This window comes from Vulpes lagopus, chromosome 7 (genome assembly GCF_018345385.1).
Source record: "Vulpes lagopus strain Blue_001 chromosome 7, ASM1834538v1, whole genome shotgun sequence".
NCBI classification, from domain to species: domain Eukaryota; kingdom Metazoa; phylum Chordata; class Mammalia; order Carnivora; family Canidae; genus Vulpes; species Vulpes lagopus.
Window position 1 is genome coordinate 72,100,985 of NC_054830.1, and position 24,921 is coordinate 72,125,905.

General features: G+C 38.7%; 2 protein-coding genes across 7 annotated transcripts; one reads left to right on the forward strand and one right to left on the reverse strand.

Moving 5' to 3' along the window:
* The first annotated feature begins 160 nt into the window (after positions 1 to 160).
* Positions 161 to 16,682, forward strand: LOC121495469 (phospholipid-transporting ATPase ABCA1-like). Of its 5 annotated transcripts, XM_041762962.1 has the most exons (5): positions 161 to 440; positions 1,765 to 1,889; positions 3,687 to 3,789; positions 5,742 to 5,926; positions 16,277 to 16,682. In XM_041762962.1, exons 2-5 carry the CDS (start codon positions 1,861 to 1,863, stop codon positions 16,308 to 16,310), a joined length of 351 nt encoding a protein of 116 aa, XP_041618896.1. In that variant the 5' UTR covers positions 161 to 440; positions 1,765 to 1,860; the 3' UTR covers positions 16,311 to 16,682. The 5 variants fall into 5 exon arrangements, 1 of the variants encoding a protein (XP_041618896.1); XR_005988995.1 differs by lacking the exons at positions 161 to 440; positions 16,277 to 16,682 and adding an exon at positions 11,258 to 12,532 and having other exon boundaries at positions 469 to 1,889; positions 3,687 to 5,926; XR_005988996.1 differs by lacking the exons at positions 161 to 440; positions 16,277 to 16,682 and adding an exon at positions 7,348 to 7,482 and having other exon boundaries at positions 469 to 1,889; positions 3,687 to 5,926.
* LOC121495467 (protein NipSnap homolog 3A) lies at positions 8,656 to 22,810 on the reverse strand. 2 transcript variants are annotated; one of them, XM_041762960.1, is made up of 6 exons: positions 22,608 to 22,810; positions 19,294 to 19,504; positions 17,523 to 17,681; positions 15,820 to 15,969; positions 9,583 to 9,669; positions 8,656 to 9,493 (listed from the first exon to the last, which is right to left on the reverse strand). In XM_041762960.1, exons 1-6 carry the CDS (start codon positions 22,665 to 22,667, stop codon positions 9,417 to 9,419), a joined length of 744 nt encoding a protein of 247 aa, XP_041618894.1. In that variant the 5' UTR covers positions 22,668 to 22,810; the 3' UTR covers positions 8,656 to 9,416. The 2 variants fall into 2 exon arrangements, with proteins under 2 accessions (XP_041618894.1, XP_041618895.1); XM_041762961.1 differs by lacking the exon at positions 15,820 to 15,969.
* Positions 22,811 to 24,921: the final 2,111 nt, after the last annotated feature.

Sequence of the window (24,921 nt, forward strand, 5' to 3'; positions counted from 1 at the left end):
CTCGATCCAGGGTCTCCAGGATCATGCCCTGGGCCAAAGGCAGCGCTAAACCTCTGAGCCACCTGGGCTGCCGTATAATTTTTTTTATGTGAGAAATAATTTAATTCACATTTTTCTGAATTCTTGTGAATTCAGCATCTTTTCATAATTTTGTAGGCCATATTGTTTTCATTTTTCGAGGTCTTACCTTATTACCGTTGCTTAATTTTCTGTTGTATTGTTCATTTTTATCTTACTGATTTCAAGTCTTGCTGGAAAAGCATGAGAAAGAAGATCAAGGCGATGTCAAAACTGCCTAAGATAGTAGGTGACCTTAAAAAAAAAAGGAAGATAGTAGGTGACCTTCAGTGTTGGCTTCTTGCATAATCCAGAGAAACAGACCTGCTCAGTGGGATGGACGGCAATCCCAGGCCTGCTTCCTGCCACTCACACATCTGCAGGCAAGTGACTTCTCTGTGCCTCCATGTCCTCATCTTTAGAATGAAGATGATGTACCTATGACATAGGGTTGTTATGTGGATTGAAATGATAAGTGCTTAGAAGGGGCCTGTTGTTAAGGATTGCTGTGTGTGTGTGTGTGTGTGTGCGTGTGTGCCCACATGTGTGAGTTTTATTGCAGAGGATAGCCTAACAAGGACTGAGTTTAGAAAAATTGGCTGGGCCAATTCAGCTATCATAAGCTGAGAAATGATACGTCCAGATGCACTTGATATATAAACTTATTGGAAACGTGATTTTTCTCTAAATTGATGCTTAGCTGCAAATTGACAAAAAGGTAGCCAGAGAGGTCAGAAAAAAATGGACAGAGAAGACTCATTATTATAGTGTTGCCTGCCTGTCAGTGTTTGCATGCTCAGTGGCTTGATCAGAAGGGATAAAATGATCCCACTCTCTAAAATCAAGAAGTACAGAGCAAGCATCTGCAGAGAGTCTTCCCCACAGACCAAGTGGGTAATGCAGAGAGTCTGAGTTTGGAGCACACAGACCTGGTTTGGAATTCTGGTGCTGCTACTTATTGGCTGTGTGACCTTGGGCAAGTTCCTTAGTCTCTCTGAGCTCAATTCCCTTGTTTGTTGATTGTTGATAATGTTACTACTAGTTAGGGTTGTAACGATAATGAAATGAGGTAATTGTCACCTAGTATTTTCCCATAAAGAAGGACTAAGGTAATTATGCTTTTTGAGGCCATTACCTGGTGACAGTGGCTGCTGTTCCTTTCAGAGCATGGGATCTGACTGGGTCATTTAATCTTGGTCTGCAGATTCCAAGTGAGACTACTGAGGCCACAGAGGGAGTGACTTCACATGGGTAGAGACTCGTAGTAGAGACGGAGCCAGGCTTCAGGTCTTCTGGCTCCTGGTGCAGGGCTGGTTGTCTCAGCCTTTCTCTGAGCTGGGCTCACGACCCTTGGTGGGGTCTTCCTCAGGTCTCCAGAGGGAAGGGGGCAGGACCCCGTGTTCTGAGTCACCCTGACATGTGCCCCCTGTGCACTCTGTAGGGTTTTTAGCTGGGTGCCTCTGCTAGGTGGCCAGGGCCTCTGTCCTCCAGAAATGCCCCAGAGGGAAGGGGTTTCATTTTCAGCATCTGCTGCTTCCCAGCTTCCATGAGTGCCTTGGTGGAACTTTGTCTGGGGCCCGTAATGCTCGTTTGCCTGTTGGCTGGTCCGGGAGGCTAGCTGGACACGTAGGGGCTTGCCCCATGCCTTGTTTCCTAACATTTGCCCTTGGTTTGTAATTTCCTTTCCCCTCTGTGCCCTGGTCATAGATCGTCCTGCCAGCTGTGTTTGTCTGCATTGCTCTGGTGTTCAGCCTGATTGTGCCCCCCATTGGCAAGTACCCCAGCCTGGAACTTCAGCCCTGGATGTACAACGAACAGTACACATTTGTCAGGTATGTGTCTGCCTCCTGCGCCCCGGGAGAGAAGAGAGCTCAGGCTGACCAAGGGTGTTTGTGCTACTGAGGGCCAAGGGGAGGTGGACCCTGGGATCGCTCAGTGGAGTGGCCTTGATCAGCCCTTGAAAGCTCCTCCACAAACTAATGTTGGATGCAGAGAACAGCAGCAAATTGAACCTCAGATAATAGACCAGTCCTCTGTTGTCATATTTGAACTTTTCTCTTTATACTAGTATTGCCATCTACAATATGTATTTTAACAAAATAAGCTGCCCTTCTAACTTCTATGATTAAGTTGTAAATATATTTGGATATTTACAGCTATGTTAATTTTATAGTTGAATCAAAGTATTTGTATACACTGTACCTCTAGGAAGTCAATACTTTTTTTCCCACAATGCAATTCTTGAATTTTTATCTCTTAAGTTGTAGATACTAGCTAGTATTTATTCTTTAGACAAAAGTACCCCTCATTTTCTAACAAACAATCCAGTACTTCAAACAAAAGGTTAAAGGAATTTCTTAATCTTGTTAGGCAGAAATTTTCTTCATTCCGTAGGATTCATAGATCTTTAGATGGGGGAGAAATATCAGTGATATAAAAAACAAGGGATGTTGGAGCACCTGGGTGGCTCAGTGGGTTAAGCTTTTGACTCTTGACTTGAGCTTAGATCATGATCTCAGGGTCATGATATTTAGCCCTGCATTGGCTCAGAGCTTAGTGGTCTGCTTGAGATTCTCTGTCCCTCTCCCTTTGCTCCTCCCCCTGGCTCTTGTGCTCTCTCTGTCTCTATTTCTCTCTAAGATAAATAAATCTTTAAAAAAAAAACAAGGGAAGCTTTTTAAAAAAAAGTTATATATGCACACACATATGGTATATATATGTATATATATATGCTATATGTACACATTTTATACACAGTATATATAGTATATACTATAGTATGCATGGTATATATACACATATAGTATGTACACATATAGTATGTATACTGTACATACTAGTGTGTGTATATATACATTGTATATATGGTATGGTATGTGTATGTGTGTGTGTATGTGTGTATGTCCATATATATATACACACACATATCTCAGGTTTACTTTATTCTCCAGGCTTAGCTTGTATTGCTCATGGCTGCAGAACATGGGCTTATTTACAAATTTGTGCTCATTATTGTTTATATTTTTCAGTTACCCATGCAAATATTCAGCCAATAAAGTCTCCCTGACCTTTGTAGAAAATCCTGGTTGTTAGTGCCTAATGGATAATTGTGAAAGTACTTTTGAAATACTGATCCTTACTAAGTTTGTGAAAGTGTTTGTTTGTTTTTTTTTTTTTTAAAGTAGTCTCCATGCCCAGAGTGGGCCTTGAACTCATGACCCTGAGATCAAGACCTGAGCTGAGATCAAGAGTCAGGTGCTTAACTGATTGAGCCACTTAGGCAACCCTGAAAGTACTTTTGAAATACAGATCCTTAATAAGTTTCTTTACTTCACATTAAAATACATATGCAAATGTATATTATGTATGTGAGTGTTTATATATATATGTATGCTCACACATACTTTATATATACTTATACAGTTTCTACTCTGGAGTCCTGTTTATCATCCATCATATCAAATATATGGCTAGTGTCTAAGGTCTGTGTTTTATTTATTTTTGTGTTAAGAACCTAGCACTCAGGAAGTGTTTAATAAAGCATTTACTTTGAAAAACCTTTTTACCTCCCAATTCCTGTTTTTTAATGAACTACTGAACTGGCTGCTTCTCATCTCATGTACCCACAGTGATGACACTCCTGAGAACATGGGTACCCAGGAACTCTTGAATGCCCTCATCGAAGATGCCGGCTTTAGGATCCAACATATGGAAGAAAAACCAATCCTCAGAGTGCTGTTTTAGACTCTCCTTGACTGGTTTCTTGTGGTTGTCACCTGATCTCCTCTCTTAACATTGCATTTATCAGCTGCATGCCACACTGTGACTACCATCATTTGCACTTTGAATCATTTTTTTTATCTTAAAAAAGCTAATATGCTGACTTAATTGGAATATCTAGAAACGAACATTTGGAGAACATTCTAACATCTTGTAAAGCAAATCATTATAGCTTTTTTTTTTTTACTGCTATAGCATATATTTAATTTAATAGCACTTCATACTTAATGGTCAGATCAGTAAGTCTCCCTTTCCCATCCACTCCTGTACTGAAGTTTTGTAATGGGCTGCTCCATTATATATAATTTGTGGTTTTGCTAATCAGCTTTTTCACTTTGACAACCTGAAAACATAATATACTTACTTTTTATGATAATTCATAGTTTTCTTTTAAACATGTATTTTTTTATGACACTTGTCTTCAAAATCCTTTTTAAGGCACTGTATAAACAAATTCAGCGAATGCCCATAAGGCTCTAAGTGTCTGGGTGGGGAGGGCAAAGGTACATCAAAAGATCACTGAGTAAAGACAATGAAGAGAGGTGAGGAGCTTTTGAGAGCCAATGCTGGGAGAGGTGGGTTCAATTTTCTAGGCTAGAAAGACAAAAGAGGCATAAATGCTTCGGCTTTGATGAAGAGTACTATTGATGTGTATTGGAGGCAGTCTGAAGGCAAGATCTCTGTACTGACAACGCTTTCTGAAATTCAGGTTTTAAGCTCCTTTAAAAGTGGTATAACTGAGGGAAATTTGGGACACTTAGTAGTGGCATTTAACTTTATCTTAGCCCGTCATCTTCTGGAGGTTTTAGAGTATGAACTTCAGGAGGGCACCGTGTCTTGACTTTTCCATCAAGTCATAGTACTTTAGAGAAAACTAGGGAGCAATCCACAAATCTGTTCTTTTGATATTTTTAGTACATACAAGAATGACATAAAGAGTGTGGCTGTGCTTTGTAGAATTTTGCAACAGGAAGGGATACTAGAAATGCCTTGTTTCAACATGTCATTTTGTACTTTTATTTTACTGGTGGAGAAGGGCAAGAGTCTCGGTGGTTCGCAGTGATTCAGAGCTCAAGTCAGGCATAAAGGCCTTGTGATGCTTGCAAACAACCTAGCTCTTCATGTACTGAGCACCCTCCCCACATCTCCTCCAAACCCCAATTCTGTACTCATTTTAAAACGTAAAGTGAATCTTGCCACTCCCCACCAGATTTATAGCACATTGGACATAACATGCAGACTCCTTCCCAGGCCTGTGTCATCTGGCCATCCTCCACCCTCATCTCCCAGTATTTTCTCTCCTATGTCATCCCGTCCCAGCCCACTGCCTTCCTGCTGTTCCTCAAACATGGGAAGTTCATTTCTTTTGGGGGGCTTTGTACTAATACTTTCTATTGCCCTGGCTTATAATGTATTTCTCCTCAAATCTTTTCCTGACTTCTAATTGTGTATGCCTTGGAAGAAGGCAGTAGTCTGTCTTCCCTTGATTCACTGTCTTCTTAGTTTTTTTTCTGGCTAAGTGACATTTGTTTATTGCCATATTCCTCTAGAGGAATGCAAACTCTATGAAGGCAGGGACTTTGTCTTGTTTACCCCAGACTTTCAAATATGCAGAACAATGTCTGACACATAGTTGATACTCAGTGAATATTCGATGAATGAACACAGGGGCAAGAGACCTGATGCCAGTAATTGGGTTGACTGGAGTTTGGTATATGAACATTTAGGACCTCTTTGTATTCTTTCATCCTTAACTGTAAAGTAAGTCTGCAGCTTACAAGATTAACGAACAGTGAGGGGATAGGTGCATGTTTGTGGTTGTTATTGATTGATCTGTGCTCCTGAGCCAATGGGAAAGGCCAGATCCTCTCGGGTGATGCTACCTTGCTGTCTTCCCTTTGCAGAGATGTGCCCTGCTCAGTGGGGGAGGAGGAGTGGACCACTGCCCCAGTTCCCCAGACCATCACGGACCTCTTCCAAAATGGGAACTGGATGATGGAGAATCCCTCACCCACCTGCCATGTAGCAGTGACAAAATCAAGATCTGTCCGTGTGTCCCCTGGGGGCAGGGGGCCTGCCTCCCCCACAGGTGAGTCGCTCTCTGTGTGACTGAGCAGGTAGTGGTGCAGGGCAGGTTGGGAAGCTTCTGCTTGGGAATAAGGAATGGCTGACCTGTCATGTCAGGGTGTTGTCTTTCAGTCTTGATTTTAATTCTTATCACAGAGAAAAGCATGTGAGTTCTGAGGGGGAGGGACTTGGTCTACAGTTCCTAGGTCTTAGCTCGTTTCTCTATTTTGAGAGGTGAGCTGAGCTTACTTACTTGTTTGAGTTAAAACCAGAACACGACACTCTGCTCAGTGGGCCAGACACAGTGGAAGACACAGTCTGGCCTCATCAACTGAGGTGATGCAACAGAACACACTGTGACAGGCCCGGCGTCATCCCTGGTTCTGCCACAGAGGAGCTGGTGACGTGGGACAGGCCACTCAGTTCCCCAGGCCTGTTTCCTTGCCTCCGAATTAGGGAGGCTGGCCCATAAAACTTCTGTGGGTCTTAAAACTGACATTCTGAGATTGTGAGTGTTGGGGAACAGTTCTGAGCCTTTTTACTGAGAAAAATTTCAGGAAGATTCTCAATCACTATCTCTGACTCAAAGGATTCCATTAGGGATGTCTGGGTGGCTCAGTGGTTGAGCATCTGCCTTTGGCTCTGGTCATGATCTTGGGTCCTGGGATCGAGTCCACCAGGCTCCCTGTGGGGATCCTGCTTCTCCTTCTGCATATGTCTCTGCCTCTCTCTGTGGGTCTCTAATGAATAAATAAAATGTTTAAAAACAAAGCAAAACCATAAAAACCCAAAGGATTCCATTAAGCAAGTGAAGAAACACTTGAAGCTAGCTAAGCTATTTTATCTATCCCAAGATCTGTCAGAAAAGTGGGCCCAGCGTTGCTGGTATGTGGGAGTCATTGGTAGGTCAATCAGATCACCTAGCTGCTTATTGTTTAGGACTTTTGCAAAGCCATCACTAGTATTTAGTGATTGTGCACCAGCCAAGACTGTACTCTGTATATTTAATATTTGAAAGTGTTTATCATGTATATGGAACGTGGCAATCTTATCTCCTACACAGTATCAATATAGGTCATTAGGAATTTTATATAATACTCTGTATAATGGGCTGATAGGACCATTTTTATAACCAGAATCTTAGAATTTTTCTTTCTTTCTTTAGAATTTCTATATCTATTAGATTGATATGCTATATACTATTGTTTTTAAATTTATTTTACAGCTGGAAGAATTTAACTTGAGTAGTTTCACGTTAATATTTCCATACCTACTAAGTTTTCAAGCCACATACCTTTGTGAGAATTACAATCTGCTCCTCTTTCAAGGTCAGGAACAGTGGACCAAAGTGAATGCCATTAGGACATTTTCACCTCTTTCAGTAGTTTTATTATGGTACTGGACTCTCTTAATTCAATGAGATGTTATCCATTTGTTTTTCAGATTTTTTCCTTGAAAATTATCATGTTTAAACTCCTAAAAATGTACTTTGGGATGCCTGGGTGGCTGAGTGGTTGAGTATCTGCCTTCGGCTCAGGGCGTGATCCCAGGATGCTGGGATCGAGTCCCACTTCGGGCTCCCTGCAGGGAGCCTTCTTTTCCCTCTGCCTATGTCTCTGCCTGTCTTTCATGAATAAATGAAATCTTTAAAAATAAATGTATCTTATTTATTGAACAGATGTTTTTCCCTGGGCTATTCATCAGATATTTGTGTGTATGTTTGTATGTATGTGTCCTCCTTGATTACGTTCTCAGCTAGCATCAATGATTCCTTAGATCCTCGCTGACTTTATCCCTCCAGGAAGAGCATGACGGTGGGCATCCTTGTGTCCATCTATGTTATTTTTTAAAACATTCTTTGTCTCAGCAAGCTTTGTTGTGTTTGTGATCCAGGAGTGAGTCAGTCAAGCAAAGCACCTGCAGTTAGTTCATCAGCAGAGGGTAGCCTGTCATGTACTGGCTCTCCAGTTTTGTGTGGGATATGTTAAGAACACCCATCTGCTGCTGCTTTCTAAATCTCCATCAGGGCTATGGACTGGATGAAAGAACTCTTGTCTCTTCTAAAAGTGTTCTAGCTAATCTAAAGATGAATGAAAAGGGGAAAGGCAGAAGCAGCTGTATGTTTTCATGACACAGAGCTGATCTTATGCCTGAGAGAAAAATCTGTACACTGATGGCAAATACTACTACTATCACCTAATTTGCTAAGTGACAACTTTTCAAAGAAACACTGAGGTAGAAGACTCTTAGTCAAAACTCAAAACCAATGCCTAACTTCTCTGATAGGTTTTTACCTCCAGAATTAGGGTGTTCTTTGCCTTACTAGTAAACTTATCTGTCCTTTGAATTCTTGAGGACTAGATAAGTAAGAGAGGTAAGTATGCTTGCTGTTTTTCAGTTTTCCCTCAGACAGCTAATAATTTACTCTGCCGTATTTGCAATATATATTAGAAACATAAAATCACATAGCTATAAATACAGACTACCATGAGAGCTTGGAAATACCAGATCTAGTTTAAGAAGGCTAAGGTACTCAACTAAAATAAAAAAAGTTCTTAATAGGAAAATCCCAGTATACCTGTGACAGTACTGAAGAAATTCTTTGTGGGATTATTAGCATGCTATTTACTTGAGGTAACTTAACACTTAACAATAAAGACAACGTATTTATTACTATCTCATTACCTTATAGCAAAACAATAGTTCCAGGTAAGAGAATACAGATATGAAACACAATAAAAAGAATCAGAATGTATCTGTAGGCTTTTATTAGGGCAAAAATTTCCATAACCATAAATATCTCATTATCACAGATAGATTATCCCAAGTATCTTTGTTGAATAGTAATCCAAAGTGAAGTTAAAGTTGGTAAAATAAATTGTAATTGAAGACATTTTGGCATATAAAACAATGAGTCTTCAACAGTTTTTAATATGAGGACCTAATAACATTATTTTCCATATAATAAGTAATTATTAATGTAAAAACTATAATTAATAGAGATGATACAGATGATATTGTACTTTTCCATAAAAAAACATGTTTAATATTTTTATGAATCCAATTTGGTATTACAAAATAAACTTTACTGGACAAAAACTTAAAATTTCAGAAAAATAGACATGAAAAGGTTGACAATATATAAATAATTTTAAAATATAAGCACGGAAATGTAACATAATCATTTCAACATAAGGAAATGCTAAAAAAGCAGAGGGTTATCAAAATAGAGAATAAAAGATATTTTGAAAAAAGAAAAATCAGGATCTTGTAGGAATGACAATTTTTAATGCACGATAGATATTGAAATGCAAAAGGGAAATTGAACAGAACTATTTCCACAAGTCGTGGTGACAATGGACAGAGGTAGCATTTTAAAATGCAAAGGACATAGCAAATTAACTTACCACCTCCTTCAAATAAAAATGAAGATCTCTTGGGAGAATGTAAGCACCTGCTTAGCAGACATGTCTTAGAGCAGTTAATGTAATGCTTTGTATTTCAGTGGAAAACTATTTCAAAGGTGAAAATGATGTAGGAATCAGAAGCATATTCTGCTGAGACTCGAGGAAGTGAACACTTTCTCGAACTGGAAAAAAACATTTCATAAGGCATATAAAGTTAAAAACTGAATCAAATTTGTTGTATGAATAATTCATGCCTAGTGAAATAGCTTACCGGCTGCCACAACCCTGGGATCCTCATGAGACTGATGTCTCCCAGCTGCACGACTGTCTGCACTCTCATTCCACCAAAGAACATGAACTGCAGAAATAAACCAAAAACAGATTCTAAAGACTATGGTATTACTACAAATAAGAAATACAGAAAAATTAATCAGAAACATGAAGTCTTAATCTTTAAATCAAAATAGTGAATATCAAAAAGATAAAATTAAGTATGTTAGTAATAAGATTTCAGAGGGGGTCAGAGATTTGGGATAGAAATTTATAAATTAATCAAACTGCTTTTATAGATGAAGGAAAGGGAAAGTAAATAACACACCAAACACATGAGTCTGGAACAAGGCTTCATGACTTCCTAATACATTTTAGTTTATTTAAAAAGCAAGATTATAAAAGAATTGTCTTTACTATTGAAAATTTAGATAATACAAAGAAGAAAATTAACAGCAGCATAATTTTAACCACCTAGAGAGCAACTCTACTCAAATTTAGTGCAGTTCCTCTGAACAAATGATTAAAATCAATTAAGGTCATACTATATGTTACACTTAATTATGGATTTTTAAAAATCAACAATGCATACTTTCCATGGCAACCTTAATTTTTAATGGCTATGTGAATTCCTCCCTATAGATATAACAACTTTTTATCCAAGCCCCTGATCAATTAGATTAATATTTGAATATTTTTTGAAATATGGAATAAACGTTTTATGCATATTTTCTTAAATTTTAATAATTACAAAATAAAACTTATTAGCTGTATAGGAAAATGCAGATAAAAAGAGAAAAGAGGAGTCATTTCTACACCACCTAGAAAAAAACTCACTTTTATATTTGCTGTATCTCTTTCCATACTTATGTATATATATGTATTTTTATGAATATATATTTATACACATAAACATATGTTTATAGTTATATAAATGATGTAGACAATATATATTTTTTCTGGATTATACGCATATTACATAAGAAATGTATATTGTAAACAACACTGACATAAACTTCATTAGAACAGCATCTACATGTGTATCTATACCAGCAAAGCTGATTACAACTATTACTAACTAATATTTATTGGGTGTTGACTATGTGCCAGACCTGGTTTTAAGCATTTTGCATGTATTATTAACTCATTTAGCCTTCATAATAATTTTAGGTGGTGGATTATTAGTATCATCATTTTATGGATGAGGAAACTAAGGCACAATATGGTTAAGTAACTTACCCAGGGTCACAAAGTTATAAGTGGTGAAGCTGGGATTCAAATCCAGGCAGTCTGGATCTGAATATTTTCTTAATATAAACTCCTAAAATTTAAATTGAGAGAACCAAAGAGTGTATCATATATATATATATATATATATATATATATATATATATATAATACAGTGTATATAATACTTACAAATATACAGTGTATATATTATACTGTCCTCCAGAAACAAAGTACTGACTTATAATCAGTATATTACCATTCTCCTAATACACTAAGAATGAATTTGAGATTAAAAAGAGTGTGTGCACACATTTTCTTTTTTTTTTTTTAAGATTTATTTACTTTGAAGAGATAGCACGCACATATATGCATGAGTCGGGGGAGGGGCAGAGGGCGAAAGAGAGAATCTTAAGCAGACTCCCCACTGAGTGTGAAACTCAATGCAGGTCTGATTTCAGGACCCATGAGATCATAACCTGAGCTGAAATCATGAATTGGATACCTACCCAACTGAGGAGCCCAGGTGCCTCAAGATTAAAAAGAATGTGTGCACCATATTTTCAATCATTTTTTTCTTGTAAAAGTCATACATGTCCATTATAATAAATTAGAAGCTTAAAAAATCTTTAATCTCATCATTTAAATTTGGCTATGTATTTTATGTCATTTCACATTTCCTAAACACACCTACATATCCATGCATACTTCCTTAATATTGGCAAAAATAATTTAAAAATTCAGGCTTTTTGCCCAAGGCAGCCCCAGACTGGCCTCTTAACACAGGACCAAATCCTGCCCACAACAGGCAAAATATTGCCATTGCAGACACCTGGAATGAAGGCAAATATGGCTCAGCCACAACAGTAAAGTATATGCAACACACACAGGAGGAAGGGCCTGGAAGGGCCAGGTTCTGGTGAATAGGGACATTGCACTGCAAAGTACTACATGACCTCTTCTTCATAATGCCACTACTTTCAAGAGCAGGAGATATAGCTTACTTTCCTAACACACAGAAACAGACAGAGTTAGACAAAATGAAGACACAGAAAGATATGTGCCAAATGAATGAACAGGACAAAAATCCAGCAAAAAAACCTAAATGAAACAGAGATAAGCAATATGCCTGATAGAGAATTTAAAGTAATGATCATAAATATTCTCATTAGACTTGAGAAAACAAGGGAGGACCTCAGTGAGACCCTAAAAAAGACAAAATATAAAAAGAACCAGTGGGAGATGGAGAACTTTGTAAGTGAAATTAAAAAAAGACACTAAAGGGAATATATAATAGATTAGAGGAAGCAGAAGAATGGACCAGTGAGCTGGAAGACAGTAATGAAAAGCAATGAAGCTGAAGGGGAGAAAGAGAAAAGATAAATTAAAAAAATTAGAATAGGTTAAGGGAACTCAGTGACACCATCAAGTGTAATAACATTCATATTATAGGGATCCCAGAAAAGAGAAAGAAAAGGGGCAGCAAATTTATTTGATGAAATTTGAAGAAACAGGTACATATAAACTTGATAAAAGTAATAGATTAATCACTTATAAAACTAGTAGGGACGTTATAGACAAAGCAGTAAAATCAAGTATATCTACAAAAATCAGGCCAGGGATTCACAAAAGGGTATAAAATATGACATCATATACCAACACATAGAGAGGAGGGGAGTAAAAGTTTAGTGCTTTTATTTTTTTAAAATTAATTATTTATTTATGATAGTCACACAGAGAGAGAGAGAGAGAGAGAGAGAGGCAGAGACACAGGCAGAGGGAGAAGCAGGCTCCATGCACCAGGAGCCCGATGTGGGATTCAATCCTGGGTCTCCAGGATCGCGCCCTGGGCCAAAGGCAGGCGCCAAACCGCTGCGCCACCCAGGGATCCCAAGTTTAGTGCTTTTATAATGGGTTCCAACTGAAGTGACTGTCAACCTAATAAAGACTGCTACATTCATAAGATATGTATATAAACCTAATGGTGACCACAAATTCAAAACCGGTAATAGATATACAAAAAATATAGACAAAATAATCTAAGTATATCACTAAAAAAAACCATCTAACCATAAGTGAAGAGAGCAAGAATAACAACACCAGAACAAGTAACAAAATGGCAATAAGTACATACCTATCAATAATTACTTTGAATGTAAATGGACTAAATACACCCACCAAGGTGACTGAATGGATAAAAGACATCTATATGCTGCCTACAAGGGAGTTATTTCAGACCTAAATACACATGGCAGATTGAAAGTAAAGGGATGGGAAAACATTTATCATGCAAGTGAAAAGAGAGCTGGAATAGAAATACTTCTATGAGACAAAATAGAATTTGAAACAAACACTGTAATGAGACATAAAGAAGGACACTACATAATCATGAATGGAAAAATCCAACAAGAAAAAATAGAACTATCATAGGATCCAGTAATTCTGCTACTGGTATTTGCCCAAAAAATATGAAAACATGAATTTGAAAAGATATATACAGCCCTCTGTTTACTGCAGCATTAATCGGTAGTCAAAATATGGAAGTAACCCAAATTCCATTGATAATGAATGGATAAAGAAGTTATAGTGTGTATATACCCCCCCCTACACACACACTGGAATATTACTCAGCCATAGAAAAGAATGAAATTGTGCCACTGCAACATATGGATGGATATAATGCTAAGTGAAATAGGTCAGTCAGAGAAAGACAAATACCACATGATTTACTCATAGTGGAATTTAAGAAACAAAACAAATGATCAAAGAAGAAAGACCAAAAAAACCAACTCTTAAATATAGAGAAGTCTTGGTTGCCAGAGGGGAAGTGGGTGGAAGGATGGGTGAAATAGGTGAAGGGAATTTAGAATATACTTATAGGGATGCCTGAGTGGCTCAGTGGTTTAGCGCCTGCCTTCAGCACAGGGCATGATCCTGGAGTCCTGGGATCGAGTCCCCACCTCAGGCTCCCTGCATGGAGCCTGCTTCTCCCTCTGCCTGTGTCTCTGCCCCTCTCTCTCTCTCATGAATAAATAAAATCCTTAAAAAACAAAGAATACACTTATAATGATGAGTACTGAGTAATGTATAGAAATAATTGCTGAACCCTATAATATATACCTGAAACTAATATAACACTGTATGTTACTTACACTGAAATTAAAGGAATAAATTAAAAATTTAAAAATGTCAAATACAAACAAATCTTTTTTATTTATATTGCCAGTTTATTTGAAGGAAGATGAAGCAGATATGAGCCCTACAAGTATAACTCATTTTTCTCTGACCTACCTAGTACTGTACCTATATAATGTATCCTTATTAGGTAAAAACAGGCATCTCAATATTATTTTAATCTACATCTTCTTTAAGATATTTTTAGTAGTAATCTGTCTACCTTTGTAGAAGTATTTAGTTTTTTGCTTTTTTGATTTCGTTTAAGGTACTTTGGGAGCATAAAGTTTGAGCTTTGTATAATAAAATCATCAGTTTGTTACCTTTTCCCTTCATAGTTTCTTTATTGTTTCTGTATTGAAATATTGTTTCCATATATATTATTAAATAAGTTCATCTATACTTTGTTTTAGTAATTGTATGAATCCAATTTGTTAATTGGAATCCATAATCCACCTTGATTTTATTTTAGCATACAGTATCAGATAGGCATCTTATATTTTTTTCCCCCTCTTCATATATTTTTCAACTTGAATATAGATCTGTAACATATATATTAGAAGTTAACTTCCTGAGCAATGATCAGCTCAGCTTTGGTTATGTTAGGTTTGCGATGTCCATTGGACATGAGGTGGAGAAGATGAAGAGGCAAATGGATATTATAAATCTTTCAAATATTTATTAGCTGTTTTTAGTCATTTATCCTTTCAGATAAACTTTACAAATAGTTTTTAGAGTTGGCCACAAGAACACTCTTTGAAATTCTGATTGGAATATCTTTCAACTTTAAAAATTAAATATCCCAAGTAGTATTTTATTAAATAAATTAATAAACCATATGCTCATATATATCTATCATAATATATCTAAGTAGTGGAAAATAGATAATTTTTCTTCTTTGGGCTTGTCCATGTTTTTAATTAATATTTATAATAACTACACCTTACTTTTTCACCCATAAACATCTTTCTTCCCCAAGTAATGTTATTAAAAAAAAAAAAAAAAACTACAGGGGCACCTGGGTAGCACAGTTGGTTAAGCGTCTAACTCTTGGTTTCAGTTCAGGTCATGATCTCATGATCTTGAGACTGAGCCCTCCATTCAGGCTCCAAGCTCAGCATGGGTCTGCCTAAGACTCTCTCTCCCTCTGCCCTCTTCACCACTCTCTCACAACTGTGCTCTCTCCCTCTCATTAAAAATAAATCTTTTAAAAAATCACAAAGAGTACAAACTTCCAATTACAAGATAAATAAGCTTTGGAGATGTAATATACAACATGATGACTACAGTTAACAATTCTGTACTGTACATTTGAAAGCTGATAAAAGAGTAGATCTTAAAAGTTCTTATCATAAGAAGAAACAATGTGTGAGGTGGTGGATGTTATCTAAACTTATTGTGATTTCACAATATATATATCAAGTCATTATGTTGTCTGTAAACTCATATGTCAATTATATCGATAACACTGGGAACAAAGGAAAAAATCATTAAATGTACATATAGAGGAAAATAGGGTGATGAAAGAAATAGGTGACTTTTCCAGGTTCTTTCTTTCCAGTTTTTAAAATTTTATCATTTTGATGTATCAGAGAAAAGAACAGTTCAGTATTTGAAAAAAAAAAAATTACAAGGTGAATAACATTCTAAATAAGATGTAAAACAGGTTTGCTCAACCCTTAAAATTACAAAGCTAAAAACTGGGCAATAAATAATAAAATAAAATAAAATAAATAAAATATACTCCATAATGAGACTAGAGACAAACTGGCCAAAGGAAATTAATGTGGATCACCAAAATATTTTGCAATTTCCTAGAAGAAATAGACAACTATACCTCTGTTGAGCACTCCATATTCTGCATGGAACACTCCAACTAGTTTTGTATAGCCTCGATTGACATGAGTATGAACTGCTCTTTTAAACGGGTCACCCCACAGAGCTGGCCCACCAGGTTTCATCTGAAAAGTAGCTAGTTCATAGATTCCTAGAATAGGGAGAAAAATAATTATTCTATAGAACACATTCAAGCAATTTCTAATCATGTTTAATTTGGTTCCAGTGGAAAGCTAACTACATATATAGAATTTGAGGATCATACCCATATACCCACATACATATTTATGTAGATCTATTTACTAATAATTTGCATTGTTTTTTTTTTTTTTTTTTTTTTTTGCTTTTATGTTTAGAAAGTCCTCATCTTAGTCTAAGGGTCAGTTGCCAGTCTCTTATAGCTCCATTCTTCTTTCCAACTTCCATTAACTTTTCTGTTTATATAATTTTCCCTATAGGATACCATTTCTAACAGGAACAGCAAGCAAATAATGAACCTGAAGTGACTGTCTCCAAGTTCTGAGGAAAAAAAGAATTCTAAAGGAGATGGTTTCATTATTACTAAATATCCAGGCAAATACTTGAAAAGCATTTTACCTTCTGGATGGAAGTATAGACTGGGTGAAGAGAAGGAAGCCAAATGGATTTGGAAAGTAAAAGAAAAGCATGCAAAAATTACTGAAGAATCATGAATAACATAGAAGAAAAGAACCAAGATTTGGTACTTTATGAATAGGCAACTAGTTCATTTACTTAGTACTGAAATTTGAGAGAGAGCTAAGAGGGTAAGTTTCTTTAAATAAGATTTTTCAAATCTCTTGTAATCTTTTTTTTTTTTTTTAAAGATTTTATTAATTCATGAGACACACACACGCACACGCACACGCACACAGAGGCACAGACACAGGCAGAAGCAGGATCCGTGCAGGGAGCTTGATGTGGGACTTGATCCCGGGTCTCCAGGATCACACCCTGGGCAGCGCTAAACTGCTGAGCCACCCAGGCTGCCCAAATTTCTTGTAATCTAAAATGTACTATAAAGTTGGGAATAAGGAGGGAAATAAAATAACATTTAGATTAGTTTATGCTTTTGCTAATCTGACCTTTGTTTAAAACTGGATTGAGGTAATAATTTCTTAAGTCAGCAAGAAGTGAAATCAGCAAGAAGACAAATCTTTAGGAATTACTTTCAAACTGAGAAATAAGAAAGAGGAAGACACAAAAGTTAGACTACAGTAATGCAGCTTGGCAGTTCCAGTTAACTCATTCCCCTAGTCAATTTTATAAGCAAATATACACTTAAAATGTAAAGATTAGTTGTAATTTATGGAAAAATACTTTTAAATTTAAAAGTTTATATTATTTTAAAATTATGACAAGTATCACATATTATCCCTCACCTACCCACAAATGTGTCCTCTATTCCCAAGGCCCAACTTCTCAACGTTCAATGACTATGCCAACTTTTTCTATAATATAGATAAGCTTTCAGAATCAATGAGATACTAATATGGAAAAACACTTCATTATTTAATGGTCATTTTTTGAAAAGATAAGCTAAGACCATTTATTTTTGTCTGAACAATCAAGATATATTCCTATATTAAACAAAGATTTTTTCCAAAAGAACTTGAGTTTTTATAGCTTAAAATCTTTAACATTTTCTCCATCAAAATTCAAAGTGACTAAGAGGGGAGGACTTACCTTCTTTTGGAGGCTCTTCTAATTTGCTCCATGGCACCAGATAAGTAATCTCACTCTCTTGTTTATCAATTAGAGCCAAATTTGGAATCAGGTATTGTTCTTGCCATTCTTTATCTTTGGCCAATGCTTTCCGAACTTCAGTTCGATGAGCAAAATTATCTATGGGAAAAGGAGTAAGAAAACCAAAAATTATGGTTTTAAAATCACATATATTTTTTCTAGGTTTCATCCAATTTGCCAACTGTTCATCTTTCTATGCCTGTTTCTTACTTTGTAAAATGGGGATAATGATAGAGTATCTCCCTCTAGCGTTGTTAAGATTAAATTAGTATACAAAAGGAGCTTACAACAGTGTTTGGCACGTAGTTAGAACTCAACATACATGAACTATTGTTATTAATTTAATTGAGGCATTTAAATTATATTGGCAGTTTAGAAAAAGAGTATTTTTTGGTGGTGGTGGTAGTGGTGGTGATGGTGGTGGTGATAGGTGATTAGGTCAAGATACACCTTGAATTACATTTAACATAAAGGAAATTAAGATGCACTTTGACAACTGCTGCTTTGAACCAATAGCTTCCAAAGAAACAGTGCTGATTCTTTTACTGTCATCCATTCTTTTACTCAGTACTATTTCCCTTGTCTTTGTTTCCCAAACAAGAACACATATTTCTTAACATAAGGGCCTAGTACCACATTTAACTATTAGGGCCTCATAAGACTAATGATAACATAGTTTTCTATGGTTTATGCTACAGATAAGGAATAGCATCTCTCTTAGAGCTTAAGTTTTAATCAGAACGGTACTAGCACTTTTTTGTTTTTCCTGGGATACATTCATCTGGTAGTACATTAAAGCATAAATTGTGTTTTAATGGGGTTTGTTCTACTACAATTGGGAAAACCCCTAAACTATGGACATGCTAAATATAGAATGAACACTTTTCATGTTAAAGCATGTTATGACTATTAACTTTGGATACTGATGACCAAATACTAAATGAAATTATTAAGTTTTTGGATATCATGATATACTACTGTGGACTTCAGAAAGATTAGACACAGTTGTAACAAACATTTTGAAGATTCTAATAACCATAATCCTTTTTCTACTAAACCAGGGATAGATCAGTTTCAATATGGGAATAACTCTTAATTCCTTTTCCTTTACCTCTCTAGACTGGTAAATGACAGTGACTTCCTTAAAACTGTGAGGTACAAAAATAAAAGTGGTTCGAAACCTAACAGATTTATGATATCTTACAGAAAGGTGAGGGCTTCAAAGTTTACTATCATCTCCTATTAACTTCGATTTCCCTAAAGTCCCTAGACATTTCAATGATTTCTGTTAAAACATTGATATCCAGCTATAGCTTCACTTAAAAAAAATTCTACTTTCCTTTCATGATCTTAGCTCACTTGGGTTCTTGCAATCACTGTTTTTTTTTCAAAAACCATCTTTACAACAAGCTATCCTTAACTTCTCCTAAGAATTAAAGTGTGGTTCATAATTTTATGATGTGACATCTGAGATGCCATGTTCTCAATATCACATTCCAATATGCTAATAAAAGGTTCAGCAATAGGTTGCAATAGGTATACCACTGGTAGGCACAATTACTGGATTTATTTTTTGGTATCACTATTTAAAAGTTTTATGTAACCTGTATGTATTTATAATAATATAGATCCAAGAACTAAGTTGCTAAGTCTCAGGTAACATCTAACAGAATGAAAATCTGTACTGAATACTTAAGCTGAATGCTCATACCATACTTCCAAATATGAAACACTTTATTCATTCTGCCTCCAAATTCTACACTCCAGTATCCAACCAATTCAGAGTGAGCTGTCCGAAGATGAATGTTTTTCTTAGTATTTTCCAGGAACTCATTCATTTTTGAGGGCTTAAGATAATAAGTACGGAATTCATAGAATGTTCCATCATATTGTCTGGGGCCTGTAGCAAAAGATGAGCAAACCTGAAGAAAGAGAAGGCAAATTTAAATATTTGGGAAGGTAGGGTTTATAATATTATGTTACAACCAAATCTGAGTCTGGAAACATGGGACACACAGTAGACTCACAATCTGTACTTCCATGGTCTTCTCTCTACAGATACTTGCTTAGAGAGGTAACAGTAAAGAAGACTACTTTTAAGTATCCCAAATATATACCTACTATGTCATTGTAGGTGATATACCTCTAGTTGCTTTTTCATGAGAAGTTTCTCCTAAGAAGCCACTGGAATAATTTCTTTACCCAAAAACTACAATTAGGATCTTAATAAATTTTGCAAATAATTATCCCTTATTTAGCAAACATTCCATCTTTAATAATATATGTATGTGTTAGAGTTAAGCATTTAAAACAATTTTATAAAATATACAGTATTTTGGCTAGCACAATGGAAATGCTTACTAGCAGAAAAAATTTTAAATTTTTATTTTTTAGGTTCTTAAAACAATGGAAATTGCTGGTCTGGTCAAAATACTTCCTAAATGCAATGAAGTAGACCACTGGTCAAAAAATAGAATAGAGGGGCACTTGGGTAGCTCAGTTGGTTAAGCCACGGACTCTTGATTTCCGTCAATGTCATGGTTTCAGGGTCGTGAGATTCCTGCCTCCAACTCTGCACTGAGGGTAGAGCCTGCTTGATTTTCATTCTCTCTCTCCCCCTACCCCTCTCCACCATGCTCTCTCTAAAAAAAAAAAAAATGGATAGGAATTTAATGTAACAGAAAACTATGACCTATCCTATTTGCATTGTAATATAGTCAGAATGGGTAAAGCTAGAAAAAGAAAAAAAGTTAAGTCAATTAATTGTCTAAGTCATTTTTTTAATTTAAAAAAATCAAAATTTAAAGAATATTTTATTTATCCATTTATTTGAGAGGCTGAGCATATATGTGAACGGTGGTGGAGGGGTGGGTGGTGAGGAACAGAGGGAGAGGGACAAGCAGACTGTGCTAAGTGCCAGAGCCTGAGCTGGAGGCAGGGCTCCATTCCAGGACCCTGAGATCATGACCTGAGCTGAAACCAAGAATTGGACACTTTAACCGATGGAGCCACTGAGGTGCTCCTGAGTTATTATGTTTTTAATTACAGATACAGTCTGAAGAAGGGCATTTAATCCACCCAGTTATACCATGTTGATGTAAATACCTTTATAAGAACCATAAATTCCTTTTGTAATAGTCATATACTTACCATGTAAATTTCTAATTTGGTTCTCTGAGTGAACTTAAATTTCAGTGGAAAATGCTTTGCCAGAAATTATCTTCTATGTAACACAGATATTCACATGGTATTCTAGTGTACAAATCCATATTATTTAAGTTTGGTTAGCCTGTGCACATTTCCTACAGATGACTACACCAGAATAATCTATTACAAGTTTTCATACCTATAAAGCTATGGATGAATTTTGGGCTTATCCTTGACTACCTGGTACAACAATCTTTTAAAAGCAGTAGGCTTCTTGCTCTGACATACATATTATTTCACAAAGCACAACAGTGTCTGTATTTTACTTGTATAAAGCGGAATTATAATAATCTATTTTAAGCTAATCCCATTCATGTCTATGATGAGTTATATTCTTACTGGCTGGTTGACATTTGCCATCAAAAAACAATTGCAGCTGCCCCTACATTTGGCAGATTTGTGTGTGTGTGTGTGTGTGTGTGTGTGTGTGCCATTTTACCACTTTAATAACAAAATGCTATGCAAATGAGAACTGCCTAATATTTATAGCTTAAAAATATTGTAAATAAAACATATCAAAAATAGAACAACGGGGTAGTTGTGATAATTGCTTTTAAGTTGTTTTTCAGGCAATTTGTATTTGGAGAACAAAATAAGTGATCACAGGCACACATTTTTATTATCCTTTGCAGAAGAATACAGTAAGAAAGCTCAGGGAGAAGTTAACAGCAATGAAGCAATGAGGCATGTATGTGTGTGGGAAGGGGGGGAGGTGATTTTTGTTGAGGGACAGTAGAACTGTGCAACCACAAGGCAGGACCAGTAGCTAGGAAAGGAAACAGGAGTGCTTCAGGCTCCCTTATCTCCAAAGAAGGGCTCATTTTTGGCAGCACTGACTTCCAGTTCACTTAGAACAACTGGTCAACATCTAATAAAATTGCAGTTCGTAATAACGTTATAAGAAAGAATTCTTGGCCCTGCCCCAGTAGAGAATCAGAAGGACAGACTGTATTGCTAATCTTGGGTGAATGGGCCGTTATTGGTTTTTCTTCAGTCTTAACCAGAAAGTTAGTCTCTAGAATCGGTTAATCCCCTTCTGATCCAACCCTTTGAGAAAGAAATACAAGCCTAAATATCAAAAGGAAAAAATGTGTAGTTTCACAGAACAGGCCAAGTATCGACAGTTAAGGCTGAAATCACAAAAATCTATTGTGTGCTCTTCTCACCGAAGGTTAAGTGCGGCTGTTGCAATCAGGTTTGCCAGGAGGTTCCGAGCCCCCTGGCTTGGCCACGCCCGCGCGAGGCGGTGGGCAGGGGGCAGAGGGGGCAGGATGCTCCGCACCCGCACCCCGCCCGGCCCGGCCGCCTCTCCAGGGTTCTCTGCAAAACCCTTGCAGGTTGTGCACGTTTCGTTTACACGGGGGAGGCCAGATCTGCGGCCAGCGCCTGGCTGACCCATGTCTCCTCGGACGAGGGGGCGGTAGCTCGTCAAACAATTCAATGGGAACCGCTTGACCTGCAAGCGCCAGGCTCCGGCCCCAACGTGGCGAAAGCAGCAGCTGGAGCTTCAGGGCTGTCCTCAGGGCCGCCTGGCACCCAGGCCAGAAAAGTCCTGCCCGCGGTCGCTCGCGACTTGGCCGGGAGGAGGCAGCGGCCCGCGGCCCTCCCTCTACCGGCGACCCCGTTCCACCCGCGCCCCCCAGCGCGCCCTGCGCGGGGGGTCCGGAGCGGACTTCGGAGCCAGAACCGTGCGCGCATGCGCGGCTCCGCAGGCCCGGGCGCCCAGGCCGGGTGGCGCATGCGCGGGACGGCGAGCTCCCCGCGGACGCCCCTCCCCGCCGCCAGGGCCCGGCCCGGGCTCGTCTCCGCCGCCGGTACCTGAGGCGCGAGCGTCCGCGCAGCCAGAGCTGCAGCCAGGCGGCTTCGGAGGACGAGCATGGCGTGGCTTGGAGCGCCGGGAAGGGCAGCCGGCCGGGACTCTTCCCCGGAGCCCTCGGGTTGCGGCGGACCCGCCTGCAGAAGAGCGGCGACGGCGCTGCGGGCCGAAGGCGGCAGGGGCGGGCCTCCGGGCCGCGGGCTCCGCCTCCGCTCCGCTGGCGGGAGGCGCGGCGGCCCCGCCCCGGAGGCTGGCGTCCTGCGGGCCACGTGCCCGGGGCCCCGCCGCTGTCCCCGCGCGTCAGCGGGGCCGAGGGGACGGTCCGGACGCGGCGGGGGCTCCCGCGCCGGCGGCTGCGCCCGCGGCCTCGTGGCGTCGTGGCGTCGTGGCCTCGTGTGCGCGCGCACCTGCCGCCGCTCCTCCGAGCGCGTGCGCGGACGGCGAGGGCGCGGGGCTGCTGCGCGGGGGCTGCTGCGCGGGGGCTGCTGCGCGGGGAGGCCCGCAGTGCGCGCATCCCCCCATGACCTCGTAAGGCTCCTGCTACGTTACATTGTATTTCCCAGGAGAGTGATACGTGGGAAAAAAATATCCAAGTTATATATACAGTTTAAAACTAGGTGATTCGGGCAGCCGGGGTGGCTCAGCCGTTGTCTGCCTTGGGCCCAGGGCGTGACCCCGGGGTCACAGGATCGAGTCCCCGCATCGGGCTCCCTGCATGGAGCCTGCTTCTCTCTGCCTATGTCTCTGCCTCTCTCTCTCTGTGTCTCTCATGAATAAATAAAGTCTTAAAAAAAAAATAAAACTAGGTAATTCTGTAAGCCTTAAAAGCAAACAGCTGACTTCTGATCTACTTAGTAGTGTTGTGCCCAGGATTGCAAATCTGAGAAAACCACCAAGGAGCCGACACCGGTGCAAGTACACGAGGGCTTATTAACAAGCTGGAGCCTGGATCCACGCATACCCCACACAGCGGAGCAGGGACTTGGACCCCGAGGGGGGTTACAGCTCGGTTTTTGTGGGCTGGTCTAGGGGATTTTCAGAAAGGGGTGGAAGAATTTCTTAAGCTCTGTGTTCATTCCAATAGGGGACTTCCTGTCTCTGTCAAGGGGGTTCTGAGCTCAGTTTTCATTCTGATATGGGACTCTGTCAAGGGTGTTCTGCGGTTTTTCCTGTAAAGTTCAGCTCTTATTTACAGGGGCCTGAGATGGCTATACTTGTGCTAACTCTAAACTTGAGGTGGAATGGCCTTAATTTTCTCGGCCTCCACAGTAGTCCCTGTCTCTGGTTAACAGCTGACTTCTGAAAAAAAAAAAAAAAAAAAAAAAAAAAACAGCTGACTTCTGATCCAGTCTCTGGTTATTGGTCACCAAAATAACCCCTTCAGCACTTCAAGCTGTTTCTTCTAATGTCTGTATATTTTTATAAATTTCTTTTTTTTTAAATTTTTTTAAATTTATTTATGATAGTCGCACAGACAAAGAGAGAGAGAGAGGCAGAGACACAGGCAGAGGGAGAAGCAGGATCCATGCACCGGGAGCCGACGTGGGATTCGATCCCGGGTCTCCAGGATCGCGCCCTGGGCCAAAGGCAGGCGCCAAACCACTGCGCCACCCAAGGATCCCTGTATATTTTTAAATAATAGGCACATTCTGCTATTTCTTTTTTTTTTTTCAGTTATAGATAGAATTTGTTGACTTTTATGCAATGAGGATTCCAGTCTCTTAGGTACCACTCCATCAAAATTTTAATGTTTTGCATCCGTGGGTGGCTCAGTGGTTTAGTTTAGTGCCTGCCTTTGGCCCAGGGCGTGATCCTGGAGTCTCAGGATCGAGTCCCACGTCCGGCTCCCTGCATGAAGCCTGCTTCTCCCTCTGCCTGTGTCTCTGCCTCCCTCTCTCTCTCTCTCTCTGTCTCATTAATAAATACAATTAAAAAACAAAATTTTAACGTTTCCATATCTAATGCTTACATTAAAAAGTTAATTGATTTGACTAATTTATGTTACCTATGTTATATTGATGTTAACATTCCTGTTAATTACATTATTGCAGACAATAATGTCATATTACGTTATTAGGACTAGGGAATTAGTTGTGGCTTGTGCAAAGAGTTTTCAGTGATCTACAGAGGAAAGTAGGCTTTTAAAACTTGTAATTCCAGAGAGGAAGAGTCAGTTTTCTTGGATGATGTGCGTCCATTTGTAACTGATGTTGACAAAACAAAGCATCATCTTTGTACCCAGATTGGATCTTTAATGTTTAAATTTATTTTCTTAGGCTTTATCCCCTCTGGAATTAACAACTCATTCAACCCCTA

Coding starts and splice junctions, on each gene's coding strand:
- LOC121495469 (XM_041762962.1), top strand. CDS start 1,861: ATGTACAACGAACAGTACACATTTGTCAG. Junction 1,890..3,686: donor GAACAGTACACATTTGTCAG/GTATGTGTCTGC, acceptor ATGTACCCACAG/TGATGACACTCCTGAGAACA. Junction 3,790..5,741: donor AAGAAAAACCAATCCTCAGA/GTGCTGTTTTAG, acceptor TTCCCTTTGCAG/AGATGTGCCCTGCTCAGTGG.
- LOC121495467 (XM_041762960.1), bottom strand. CDS start 22,667: ATGCTCGTCCTCCGAAGCCGCCTGGCTGCAGCTCTGGCTGCGCGGACG. Junction 17,682..19,293: donor GTTTCATATTTGGAAGTATG/GTATGAGCATTC, acceptor CTTTTCCCATAG/ATAATTTTGCTCATCGAACT. Junction 15,970..17,522: donor AGAAGAGCCTCCAAAAGAAG/GTAAGTCCTCCC, acceptor TCCCTATTCTAG/GAATCTATGAACTAGCTACT.